Source organism: Macadamia integrifolia, chromosome 9 (assembly GCF_013358625.1).
Source record: "Macadamia integrifolia cultivar HAES 741 chromosome 9, SCU_Mint_v3, whole genome shotgun sequence".
NCBI lineage: Eukaryota > Viridiplantae > Streptophyta > Magnoliopsida > Proteales > Proteaceae > Macadamia > Macadamia integrifolia.
In genome coordinates this window covers 18,258,172-18,271,893 of record NC_056565.1, presented here as the reverse complement: position 1 = coordinate 18,271,893, position 13,722 = coordinate 18,258,172, and the positions used below count along the sequence as shown (strand labels likewise).

The 13,722-nt window shown below is 34.8% G+C and overlaps 2 protein-coding genes across 3 annotated transcripts in view; both read right to left on the bottom strand.

The window, feature by feature from the left end:
- Positions 1 to 2,731: 2,731 nt before the first annotated feature.
- On the bottom strand, positions 2,732 to 5,213 carry LOC122090144 (3-ketoacyl-CoA synthase 11-like). The gene is made up of 2 exons (XM_042659994.1): positions 5,012 to 5,213; positions 2,732 to 4,757 (listed from the first exon to the last, which is right to left on the bottom strand). The coding sequence occupies exon 2, from the start codon at positions 4,442 to 4,444 to the stop codon at positions 2,909 to 2,911; it is 1,536 nt and encodes a 511-aa protein (XP_042515928.1). The 5' UTR covers positions 4,445 to 4,757; positions 5,012 to 5,213; the 3' UTR covers positions 2,732 to 2,908.
- A 6,959-nt stretch (positions 5,214 to 12,172) lies between these two features.
- LOC122088289 overlaps positions 12,173 to 13,722 on the bottom strand; it is a 5,113-nt gene continuing 3,563 nt past the window's right edge. The window contains exons 6-8 of one of the 2 annotated variants that reach the window (XM_042657495.1): positions 13,193 to 13,327; positions 12,671 to 12,884; positions 12,173 to 12,422 (exon numbers count right to left, since the gene is read on the bottom strand). In XM_042657495.1, the coding sequence (XP_042513429.1) occupies positions 12,378 to 12,422; positions 12,671 to 12,884; positions 13,193 to 13,327 (394 nt within the window). In that variant the 3' untranslated portion in view covers positions 12,173 to 12,377. Of the gene's footprint in view, positions 12,423 to 12,670; positions 12,888 to 13,192; positions 13,328 to 13,722 lie in introns of both variants that reach the window. The other variant, XM_042657496.1, reaches the window with a different exon arrangement.

Here is a 13,722-nt window from a genome sequence, read left to right as displayed (position 1 = left end):
ATAATGAAGGGTCAATCCCTTAGGCTATGTTTGGTAGACAATAGAAGAAAAGAAAAGAAAAAAGAAAAGAAAAGAAAAGAAAAGAAAAGAAAAGAGAAGAAATGGTGAGAAAATAAAAAGAGAATGTATGTTTGGTTACAGAGAGAAGAAAAGAAAAGAAAGAAAAAATTCAAAAAAATTTGAATTGTAAGAGAGAGATGACACATAGGCTATGTTTGGTAGCCGAGAGAAGAAAAGAAAAGAAAAGAAAAAAGAATCTACAAAAGAAAAGAAAAGAGAAGAGACGAAAATGGAAGAAATGGTGAGAAAGTTAAAAGAGTATGTATGTTTGGTTACCAAGAGAAGAAAAAAAAACGAAAAGAAAAAAATTCAAAAAAAAATTGAATTTTAAGAGAGATAGACACATAGGAAATTATTGTGTAATCATTGTAATCATTCATTTTTTGTCTTATTATGTTTTCATATTTTTTCATGTTTTCTTGTGTTTTTAGTAAGAAATTTTTTGGAGGAACAAAAGAAAATTTCACAATTTCTAAGGGGAATTTTGAATTTAAAAAGGGGAATCTTCTCTTGGGTGAAGACATACCAAGTGCAAAGAAAAATTCTTAACCTAAGGAAAAAAGTACAAAACGTTTTTTTTTCTTCTTTTCTCCTCTTGGCTACCAACACAGCCTAAATTATAAAATTGTAATAAGATGTTTTCCTAACAGTCTCCTCCATCACAAAGATTGTCATGTCAAAAGCATTCAAAGTGTAGAACATCAAACAAAATCTCTTCTTTGAAATAACCTTCGATAAAATGAGCATTGAATTATGGTTTTTCAAGCCACCAAGGTTCACAATAATCAAACTTCTAATCTTTGGGCTATAGGTGATATCGGAATCAGCCTTATCCCTCCTAATCTTTGGGCTATAGATGATATCGGAATCAGCCTTATCCCTCCTAATCTTTGGGCTATAGATGAATGATTGGGCACTAAATTGGGCGGCCCATTCTGAATCCATAATTTTCCCAATCCATATACTTCACTTGGTCACACTAATGCAAAGGCCACTATCAGATAGCGTTTTTTTTTTTCCATTAAGACTGTGTTTGGTAGCCAAGAGAAGAAAAGAAAAGAAAAAAAAATCTAGAAAAGAGAACAAAAGAAAAAAGAAGAAATGATGAGAAAATAAAAAAGAGTATGTATGTTTAGTTACCAAGAGAAGAAAAGAAAAGAAAATAAAAAAATTTATTTTGAATTTTAAGAGAGAGAAAGACACATAGGAAATCATTGTGTAATCATTCATTTTTTTTTATTATATTTTCATATTTTTTCATATTTTCTTGTGTTTTTGGCAAGAAAATTTTTGAGGGAGTAAAAGAAAATTTCACAATTCTTAAGAGGAATTTTGAATTTGAAAAAAGAATCTTTTCTTGGGTAAATACATACCAAGTGCAAAGAAAAATTCTTAATCCAAAGGAAAAAGTACAAAAAATGTACTTTTTTCTTTTCTTTCCTTGGCTACTAAACACAACCATAGGAAATCATTGTGTAATCATTTATTTCTTGTCTTATTATGTTTTCATATTTTCTTATGTTTTATTGTATTTTTGGTAAAAAAATTTTAAGAGAGCAAAAAAAAATTTCACAATTTTCAAGATAAATCTTAAATATAAAAAGAGTAATCTTCTCATGGGCAAAAACATACTAAGTATAAAGAAAAATTCTTTATCCAAAAAGAAAAAAAATACAAAAATTATATTTTTTTTCTTTCCTTCTCCTGGGTACCCAACACAATTGACAATCAGAATCATTTGATGATCTGATGAAACGATACTTTCGAATTCTTTTAATAGAGAAATGAATTTGTCGATACGACAAGAATCCCATCTTTTACGGTCACATCAACGTGGAGCTGAGACATTGAGTTGTTCCTCCGTGTCTTTACTTTAGTTACGTGTCGGTTTAGATTCTATTTAGGTTCTGTCAAGTGGCAAACAGTAGAGACCGTCAAACAGTGGCCATTCCTATCCCATGGACGCGTCGAAGTCTGGTCCCTCTCATAATGAGCATTTATTTGCATTGCCAGTGGTAACTGAGTTACCACTGAGTGAGGTTGGAAGTTGGACCTTTTCAAGTCATTCAATATTATGTGATGAACAGAGATAATTTGGACCCATACGGACAGCCTTCCTCAGCATTCACTATAGACTCTAGACACTGTAGAAGGGAAAGAGAGAGGAATGAGAACAAGCTTAAACCTTGAGAGAGAATGGAGAGGCACAAGCAACACAGGCTCATTTGAATTGTGAATGCAATAACTCCCATAACTCTGTACATTTAGAAACAAAGTGCTACATAAATTTGACCCAGCTCCATTAAACATTCCTAGATGGTGACATTGTAAAACGAAGTCTTTGATCAGATAGTGACATTGATAGATGTAAAGCAACAGATGGGACCAAATTAGATTTTTCAAGGGACCTTTCATTTTGTAGTTTGGACCATCAAAACCAAGGAAAAGGAAAGGATACATGGTAGGAATGAGTTTGTTAGCATGAAAGTTCTTATGAACCATCCCAATCACTCCAGGTTTGAGGAAATTTGGAATCAGTTCAATACCCAACCCTGTTTTGATTCAATTTGATCCTTAACTTGAAAGCCCTCATAGTCTCATACAAAGTTGGCTACATTCTAACCATTCCCAATCCTAATGTCCCCATTATAGCTCTAAAATGATATCCAAATTTACCTGCCAAACTCAACTGAATTAACTTCTCTTCATCTACAACTGAAGCTAACTAAGTAGTACACAACCAAAAGAAGAGATTAAAAAGAAGAAAAAGGAATTCATCACTGAAACATCCAAGCACCCACCACAACAGTACCACAACAAATTGACTGGGGAACAACCAATTTGCATTCTACACATGGGCAACCTTCGGAACAATCACAGGAAACTGATCTATCTCATCCATCCATGGGTTCTTCTCCTTTGCTGGGTTTATTGTCCTCAGAGCCTTCCAGACTGCACTGTTACACTTGAACCCAGAACCGAAGGCTATCTGCCATGTTCTATCACCCCTCTTCATCCTACCCTTGGCCTCTGAATAGGCTAATTCATACCAAAGAGAGCTGCTAGAGGTGTTACCAAATCGGTATAGAGTCATCCTAGATGGCTCCATATGCCAGTCAGTGAGCTGCAAGTTCTTCTCCAGTTCATCCAATACAGCTCTTCCTCCTGCATGGATGCAGAAATGCTCGAAGGCCAATTTGAAGTCTGGGATGTAGGGCTTGATCTTCATCTTGAGGAGCTTCCTCCCAACCAATGTACCAAAGAAAAGAAACTGTTCAGACATTGGCAGAACAAGAGGGCCTAGTGTGGTGATGTTGGTCTTCAGAGCATCCCCTGCAACTGCCATGAGATCCTTTGACAGAGAGACTCCAACTCTCCCGGTCGAATCCTCTTCCTGGGTAACACAAGAGAAACACTTATCATCGGCACCTTTGTGGGTACGGACTGTATTGACCAATTGGTATTTGGATCTTCTTCGGTCGGATCTCTTGTTTGAGAGCAAGATTGCAGCCCCTCCCATTCGGAACAAGCAATTCGAAACAAGCATAGATCGGTCATTCCCGACGTACCAGTTTAATGTGATGTTCTCCATGCTGATTACCAAAGCATACGAATTGGGGTGGACTTGAAGAAGATCTTTTGCAAGGTCAATGGATATCAAACCAGCACTGCAACCCATCCCACCAAGATTGTAGCTAATTATGTTCCCTCTGAGCTTGTAATGGTTGATCACCATTGCAGACAGAGAAGGAGTTGGATTGAATAAGCTACAATTGACAATCAAGATACCAATGTCTTTCGGCTTCAGTTTAGTCTTTTCTAAGAGCTGATCCAGGGCACCAAACATCACAGCCTCCGCTTCTTTTCTAGCCAAAGTCATGGATGGGTTCGGGGGATTTCTGAGAACAGCCTCAGGGAGATAAGTTGATTGGCCAAGACCTGATCTTTCAAGGATCTTACGTTGGAACTCAAGGTTCTCCTGAGTAAACGTTCCCGTTGACATTGTTTGCTCCATAAAGAGCTGCCTTGTGCATTTCCGAGCATCTTCTGGCTTGTAACAAGAGAAATTCACAAGGTAGACCGGTCGAGGTCGGGTGAGGAAGTAGAGAGTAGAGAGGAAAACAAGCAGGGTAGAGCAGAGGATCACAGAAACAAGGTTGAATCGAAGATGGTCCCAGATATCAAGGATGTCTTGCATTGAGAATGTGGAGAGCTGGGCTGCGATGAGGACCACAAGAGGGGATAGAAAGAGGAACATTCCATGGGTGATGAGGTAATGGTACCCAAGCTTTACATACTTCAGTTTTATGGATTTTTTGAAATCAGGAAGCTTTCGAGAAGACGATGGTGTCATCAAAGGTGTCTGTGATGTTGGTTCAGTCATTTTGTTGGAGATCTAAAGGAACCACAATTTAGGAAACAAAGTTTTTGGGGATCAAAGGCGGGGGTAGTCTTTCTACTTGTACAGAAATCTATATAAAACGAAATTGAAACATAAGATCCTTATGGTATTATTTAAGAAATCGGGTTGATAGTGAAAAGAAATCTCTTCAAATCAACCCTCCCTAACTCACAGATTCGTGAAACCGATAATGGGTTTTCCCCAGAAGATCTCTGCAACGAAGTTCTGCTGACTGACAACCCAAACCGATGGAGAAGAAAACCCGAAATGCAACGCAGCGAACAACCCAAAGACCCTGCAAATTCGAAATAAAATAGTAAAACAAAAGAAATTAACAGAACAGCAAAAGAGAATGTGAGCTTCTAATCGATCCCTCATCTTCTCTTTCTCTAAAACCCAGTCTAGGAAACATCGCAAAAACAGATCACAATCAAATGTCTAGAACAGATCACCATGCGTTGTAAAATTTCCAAGTTCTAAGAAACAAACTAAAGAAAAATGAATATAAAACAAAACCCAGATAGATGGGGAGGCAAAAAATCATCTAACCTTGGTGGATTCACAGATTCGTTTGCAGCTCACCTCGCCCTGCCCTTGGAGGAGAAACCATAGAGGGAAGAGAGAGAGAGCGACACAGACCCAGAGAGGCAAAGGAAGAGGAGAAAGAGAGAGATTGAAGCTTGAGCTCCTTATGTTATAAAATGGATATTGGAAAGCGTGAGTACTTATATGGTTTTGGAGGTGAGAGTCGTGAGACGCACAGCTATGGATCGTAAGTTGTAACAGTTATTAGTCGATCGGCGATATAGCTAGCGTGTTCCAAATAGAGCCGCCAGGAAAACCGGCGGCATACTTAAACCTCCTCTTCCCTTGTTATAATTAAGGTTGTTGAAATCATAATTTCAGTTAAAAGGATAAAAAGGAAATCATAATTTCTGTTTTTATTTTTCTCCTAGAGTAATGCAATTTTTTCCAAATAAGGTAAATCTTATTATTTTTCATGAATGTGTTATGAGCAGTTTTTAATAATGACAAGTCATTTTTAAATTATTTTTCATAAGTGTGTGTAAAGTACATGGTAGAAGATAACAGTCAAAAGCCCTAATGTTAATTTGTTAGAAAATTTTCATGTACTATCTCTAAAATTTGATATCTAAATTGGTGTAATCCCACATTTAAAAAAAAAGAAAATTACATATAAATCTATTTCATTGGTTAAAAATAGTTAAATGTTGATGCCATGGGGTTAATATTTTTACTAAATGTCCAAACTACCCTTAAAGAAGGGTCAACTGGTGCGCCCCAAATAGAACGATGAAAACCATATTTGGGTGCTTAGGGTTTCTCTGCTCTCTTAGTTGCTTGACATGATGCTCTGTAGTTGCATGGTGATCGACAACGCTCCTTCGATTAATCTCCGACTAGCTCTCAGGGTTATGAAAATTCCAATCCAAATTGTTCAAAAAAGTCAGAATCTGATTCAACTAAACCAACTCCAAAATAATATATATATAAAAATAGTATAGTTATTGGAGGGAAAACCGTAAAAACATCCTCTGCAGTGAGTGCGGTGGTGTAGTGAGCATCGGATGGCCAAGAGGACCTCGGGACGCTTGCTTGGATGCTCTTAGTCATCCGATGCTCACTGCACCACCGCACTCAGTGCAGAGAATAATCACTCAGGAAAAGCTATAAAACGATACAATGTTTTTGCCTTTCCGCATAGGCTACATAATACAACACAAGCGACCAGTTTTGGTGGGTGCGTTTCTTTCTCCTGCAACTAATTCTTCTGCTTCAAACCCAATAATGAAAGTGAAAAAGTGGACCAGCACAAGTAGAACTGCTTGATCATTTGAGCCTTGGTCGCTAATTACCACCTTTTTTCAGGATTTTAGCATCTGGGTTCTTTTTTAAATTCAAAGCATATTACAAAAGAATTAATCGGCATGAGATTTTCAAATGAAAATTAATAATTTCATAATCAAAGTTTAACAATTCCGCTTGAATTGTGCTTCCTTGGTGTTATTGTTAGCTTTGAAGTTTTAGTTTTGATGACCATATGAGATGTGAAAATTGATCAATGGAGGAAAAATTTCCTATAGAATCAAAATTTCATGACCCAGACTGAATACACTATGAGCTTTGTATCAAGGTATGACTGTTACTCATGTTATGTGTGTGTTTTTCTTTCTCGTCCTTTTGGGGTTATTCATAAGTTTGAGTGTGTAAGTATGAGAATTAGGGGTGAAATAGAGTCGGGTTGGGCCGGGTTTCTTAACCCTAATCCAATCCTAGGTCCTCAAAATTCAATCCAAGCCCAATCCAACCTTGTTGAGTTCATGTTCAGGCCCAACCCTGCTGGGTTCATACCAACCCAACCTGACCTTATTTGACCCTGTCAAGGCAGGGTTGGGCTGAGGTAGGTTGAGTTGACCCTGGCTTCTGTAATAGTTGGATTAACCTTGATTGATTTGTTTTTGCTATTTATATTTTATATATTAAAAAATTATATAAAAAAAATGAAATACGAATATGAACCATAAATTTTAATATAAAAATTAAGGGTTAAATTTCGGACCAGGATGAGTCGGGCTCGGTTGACCTAGTTCCTAATTTGTTTAATCTACTATATTATAATTCTTGATGAGCATCTTTTTTTATATTTACTTAATAGAAAAATCTTATTCTAGTTTTACTTGTCTTATTAATATAACACATTTTTGGTAAATCCTTTTAGTTTACATTACGTATTAAATGTCTTTTAACTTCTTAAAAATTATTTTTTTATCCATGCATTAAATAACTGAGAATAAGACAAGGTAAAAAAAAAAATAAAAAATTCATAACTTTTGGTGACAATGAATTGTTTCCTTAATTATGATTTTGACCTATCCGATTACTAGAACTATGTCTTCATTGGTTTTGGAAAGAAGAAAAATAAAAAGAATTAAAAAACAGAAAGAAAGAAAGAAAGAAAGAAAGAAAGAAAGAAAGAAAGTTTAATAAACCCTCCCCTACCAAAAAGAGAGAGAGAAGAGTACGGATTGTTTCTTTCCTAAAAAAAGTTAGAACAGAAAGAAAGAAAAAAAAAAAGGCTATTACGTCGTATAGCCCTTACACACAGACATAGAAGCAAATGAAATTTCCACCCTGCATTTTATGAAATAAAAATCCCATACATGTTGTTGCCCTAGAGCACAATCTCATTGGTGCAGGAGCCATGCGATTAGGAAACGATCTTTTGCTCAAATTAAAAAAAGAATATATAATCATGTCAGTTTTTGGTGGTACTGATTAAAATTTGAAATTTTCACCCAAAACAAGGGAAGGTATGAATGAGAGATATCCGGTTGATGGAGGATACGGAAACCACACATGTCAGCTTTCGTAGCTTACAAGATGTGCCTTGCCATTATTATTATTATTATTATTATTATTATTATTATTATTATTATTATTATTATTATTATTATTATTATTATTATTATTATTATTATTATTATTATTATTATTATTATTATTATTATTATTATTATTATTATTATTATTATTATTATTATTATTATTATTATTATTATTATTATTATTATTATTATTTATTATTATTATTATTATTATTATTATTATTATTATTATTATTATTATTATTATTATTATTATTATTATTATTATTTTGGGTAGACATAAATTGCTTTAGACTGAAATGAATTATTGTTAACCACCTTTTGAAAAAAATGAAAATGACAACATCATAGGTGATTATGGGGAAATGTACACTCCCTAGTCACGTGACCCTGAATCCAAATACAGAAGGCGAGGAAATGATACCCCAACCCCTGTAAAATACAAAAAACGTATCTCCTATTTATAACTATGTGCACCCCCCCCCCTCATTGGCCCCTGCATGGACGCAAAGACTGCAGAACCAGGGAGCATTCTTTTCCGCATAATCATCGACATAACAAAAATCTATAGATGTAAGATTAAGAAAAAGAGAAAAGAAAAGAAACTTTTGAAAATATGATTGAAAAGAAATGATCAATTGAAAATATAAAAGCAAAATATCGCACATGCGAGGAAATTATCCAAACTATTTCTTAGATATTCAATGGTTAGAATTATCACATAGTACTTCTATGTGGTATAATTAGGTGAACCACCAAATTGTATAGTATTATCAATTTAACCATTGAATAGATGGAGCACACCTTGGATTCTTGACATCTCAAATGTTAATATAGAATTGTTTATGTTTGGCTGTAAATTCATACTTTTAATGCTTGAAATCAATTATGGAACATTTTAGAGTTCTCATTTGAAATTTCTAAATCTAACTTCACTCCTATATAGGAGTTCTCATTTAATATTGTTCTTTTTATCTTTCTTTTTATTAATCTAATATAACATTGTTTAACAAAATAACATACTTGGACTCTTGACAGCTCAAATGTTAATATAGGATTGTTTATGCTCACCTTCCAAGACTTTCAAAATATTTGGACCACATGGACCATGATTATAATTAACTTCTTAATATATCAAGAAGAGCAAGTGGGTCACCTACATACTTAAAATTTAATTAAAAATTCCTATGAAATTTAATACTCACTACCTTCAAGTTGCTTCATTAAAACTAGGAAGTATGTGTCCCTCTTGCCGACCTCCATTTTAAATCACTGAGCAAAATAAGTATAAATTAGAACACATCAGTTAAAGTATGTATTTGTTGTTGTTAAAGATATGTATCGTTGGTCGAAGCATTTGAATAAAGATTGAGGAGAAGAGTTTTTAGCAGATTAAGGAAGGAGTTTTCCTTCTATTGGGTAAACAATATTAACAAACCCTTGGCAATGAATCCAATGTAGATAGGATGACATCTATCTTTGGATTTGGATAAAGTAACGAAAGGCATTTTGAATCAATTCAAATCACTACTTATCTTTCTTGTCTTATTTGGTGTATTTTTTTTTTTTTGGTTAACGATAGGTATCCAGGTTTGTCTGACTAGTCCCGTGGGTCTATATTGACCCCACAACATGGACTGGATCATATTGGGGTTGAATGAAAACCATTCAACTTTCACTGAAAGCAGTGAAGATCACTAAACACCCCATGTGAGTGACTCAAGATGTGCCTAGTGGAAGTTGAACTTAAGACGTTTGAGTTTACGACTCGTCCCAAGTTCATTGAGCACCAACTATGTTACCCCCTTAGTTATATGTATAAAAACCACTATATTTCATACATTTAAAGTGAAGTGGGAAGGGGTAGAGGTAGGGGTGGGATTGACCAATTTTCTTCTTCAAATTTATCTAGATATTGGACCAATTTTTTTCTTCAAATTATTACTTAAAAATAGGATTTTTATCTTTGGTCAATGTGTTAAGTTATTGTTCTTATTTGAATTGAATTTGTCTTTCTTTTCTTCCATATAAAACAATAAAACTTTAGGAATTTGGAGCCCACATGGAATTCATTTTTTTGTTCAACTATCTATATATTCCACTTTCACACAATGGGTGTTACGTGACACTTTCAACCCATCATATAACGTGGTCTGCAATTACCCCCCCGCACCTTCAATTCCCCATGGCTTATATATATGTTTGTGTTTAGTTTCAGTCCATGTTTTTTAATAACGTTTCGCCTTCAAATGTTGAAAGTTTAGGGGATTTTAATTTTAAAATATTATTCATGCAGTAATTTTAGCCTTGTTTTTACTATATTTTATAATAGATAATATCGTTGAAAAGTAGCCTCTCATTTTTTTTAAACTCTTTCACCAAACCATGATTTTTAGTTTTTTAGTTTTCTTTTTTTTTTTAACCATGATTTTAAACCAAAAAAATTATCTAAAGGAAGCTTTTATGTCACACACTTGTTAATATTTGGTAAAAATGAATAATTGTTGATTGTTCTAAAGCTAACAAGGAGTCATAGCCATCAAGATGACGTAGCAGTTAAAAAAAAAAAAAAAAAAAAGAAGAAAAGAAAGATGATGTAACAAGTTCTAAGAGATAGATAGGTAAAGCCCCGGATCCTCTCCATAGAGCGCATCGCCCATTGAGTACCCTTAAAACTTGAGCGCGTGACATGTGGACAAAATGAATCCAATGGTCTTGAAAGAAAAAAAAAAAAAAAAGAAAAAATTTACCCACTTAACCATTCACTCCCCATTTCACCCATACTCGACACCCTAACTCGACCTAACCCACCCAAGAAAGAAGAAATTGAACCCTAAGTCAACCGTTGCAACTCCATTCTCTCTCTCCCACTCCCATCTCCACATCAGAGTGCAATGTGGGTATAGAATGATTGTGGCTCAAAAGTTAGGGTTTGCTGGTAGAGTGTCTAATAGGGAATGTTTGAAAGGATTAAGGTTTCAACTTTGAGGGTAAACATGGCAGAATTGTGTGAGAGAGATTATGGATTGTAGGAGGTTGCTGAAAATTCAGTTTTAAAACAGGTATCCGCAGGGGTTAGAATGGGCCTGTAATTGAACTGACTGCATAATTAGGAATCCAAGAATCAATGGACATGAACAAGAAAGACTAAAGAAAAGAAGAAGAATTGCAGACAGATTAAAGGCTCGTTAGATTTTGTTTCTGCTGTTTCTTGAAAGAAGAATTGAAGAGAGATTTGTACATCAACAGAAAACATGAAAATGAGAATGAGTCGAAATAAGGAGTGAATGAGTTATATAAAAGAGTAAAAATCTTTTTTTTCTTTTTTTTTTTCTCTCTTTTGAGATCTATAGATTTGTTTTGTCCACGTCTCGCGCATCAAGGCAATGCACTCTGTGGGGAGGATCTAAATTCGTAAAGCACCATCTGAGTTAATTATATATTAAATTTAATGGTCCAATTCAACTATATATATATATATATATTTCAATTCAAGTTTGTTCAACCAGGTCCATCTTTTATTAGTCTTTTTCTCATATATATATATATATATATATATATATATCAAGCAGGTCCATCTTTTATTAGTCTTTTTCTCATATATTTTTCAATAATGTCTATTCAGCTGTTTTACCTTTTGACTTTTCTTTTCTAAGAGCTTCTTTTCCACCATGTGCAAAAATACGATTGGACTGAAATATTATAAAGTAGATAGAAAAGGGTGGAAATTCACTGAAACCTACCCATGTCCAAACTTGAATGTAAAAAGGTCGTTTTGCAAGGCTTTTGACATTGACATATATATAGGCTTATCCCATTTTTTATTAACTTGATAAACTTTGTATTACTTTGTCTTTTACTTTTAATGAATCGCCACCTCTTCATTAAAGAAATCTATCTTCTCCAACAACTTTGGTACATGATGACATTGGATTGAACTGAAAAATTACACAAAAATAGAGTATGATAGAAAATTACATTGCTCATATCGTTGCTATTGAGATTCTCCCCCATCCTACCAATGGGCTTGATAGCCTAGTGATAATGTCCTCAACCCATCACTGTTTGAGTCGACTGGTTATGGGTTTGAATTTTGACATGCCCACTATCGTCTATTGGTCCTACAGAAGCGCCGCTTACCATACGGGGGCTTGTCCTGGGGGCTATGATCACTACCATGGAGCACCCTTTTTTCATTACCTAAAAAAAAAAAAAAGAGATTCTCCCCCATCCTCACCACTCCCCCTTCCCCCTCCTCCTCCCACTCCCACTCCCACTCCCCTTTTAACAATAATACAAGCCCTAACATGAACGAGGATGTTTGTAAATAGAAAATAAAACTAAAAAGTATATTACAAGTTGAATTAAATGCTGCCCGGGAGTTCATGCACTGTTCTTTTGATCATGAACCATGAGAACATCCTCTTATGGTTTCTGTAAGGAATTGACAATTGATCTGTATGAGGCAATCTTCAATGATGGTTATGATGGCTTTACCAACATGTATACTAGTCCAATTTGTACTCTTCAAGCCATATCAGCACTTCATTCCTCTGCAAGGAAAAACATTCATGAAACAATAGGAGAGGAAAATTTTCAGAGAAATTGAAAGAGAAGCAAATTAAGGATTTTCTTGTGTTCACCATTACCTAAACTACTGGAGAGTATCTTCATAAAACAGAAATGTGAAAATAAAATCACACCGGATGTAATGAAATCATTGTTGGAGAACTACATAAAACATACTCAGAGCTCAAAGAAAATAGTTCTGTGAAATTGTGAAGGAAAGATTGTTCTGTACCATTATGAAGCTCCATGTCCGTCCTGGATCATTGTAACGAGCAAGCAAACAGCCATTTTTAGGAATGAGACCATCCCTAAGAAGTACAGAACGCATTGTTTTCTCTTTCTCAAGAACAATGTCCTCAGTTGGTCTTCCACTAAACTTTGATACAGCAGCAATGCCTCCATCAATCTTTCTCAAGCTGACTTCTTCTTGGCTAGTGGCTGGCAAGCTGAAAAAAATACATCATTCTTAATTAAGCAAATTAAAGTAACATATACAACTTAAGAAAGCTGTCTTAAAAGAAATAAATCTCTGTCTCATTTTAGCACCTAAAAATCAGTCTTAAAAGGAATAAATCTATTTCTCTCATTGTAGCACCTATACACAACCTCCAACGTATAAAAATGCAAAAAACTTTAGTTTTTCTATTACTGTCCACAGTTATGTTTTGATTAAGACCCATCCCCATTACTTTTTCTTCATAAGGTTTTAGTAAATTTTTTCAGTTATGCACTGAAGCAAACATTGGAACCTTACCTGTTCAAATCTCTCTCCAATGGTAGGACTACTTGGATGGATATATTGGATAGTTCAGAATCATATGCCTGAGTGAAAACAGGAGTAGTCATTGGGATCTTCTCCATTGAGGAATTCTTGCCAAATATATACCTAACGAGATGTGGATTTAACTGTAAAAATCTCAGTCTGAGAAAAAAAAAAAGCATCTTGCAGCTACATAGCAAGGGAATTCAAGATAACTGAGAATATTTCAATAAGGCACCATAATTAGAAGCCCCGGATGACTCCACATGTCAACCATGCAGCCCTAAATTTCAACCAAATGTCATACACCACATGGCGAAATAAACTTATTTCTAGATCATTCATAGATGGTAAACTTATGAAGGGAAAGTAATATGTAGTCCACACCATAAAAGTGCCACAAAAACAACTTGAGATGTGGCCTGTCCTGGTGATGGTCTGTATAACGTAGCATAAATCAAAGAGTTGGTACATATGTATAGTGTATGTGCTTATGTGCCGGGTGTTGTGGGGGGGGGGGGGGG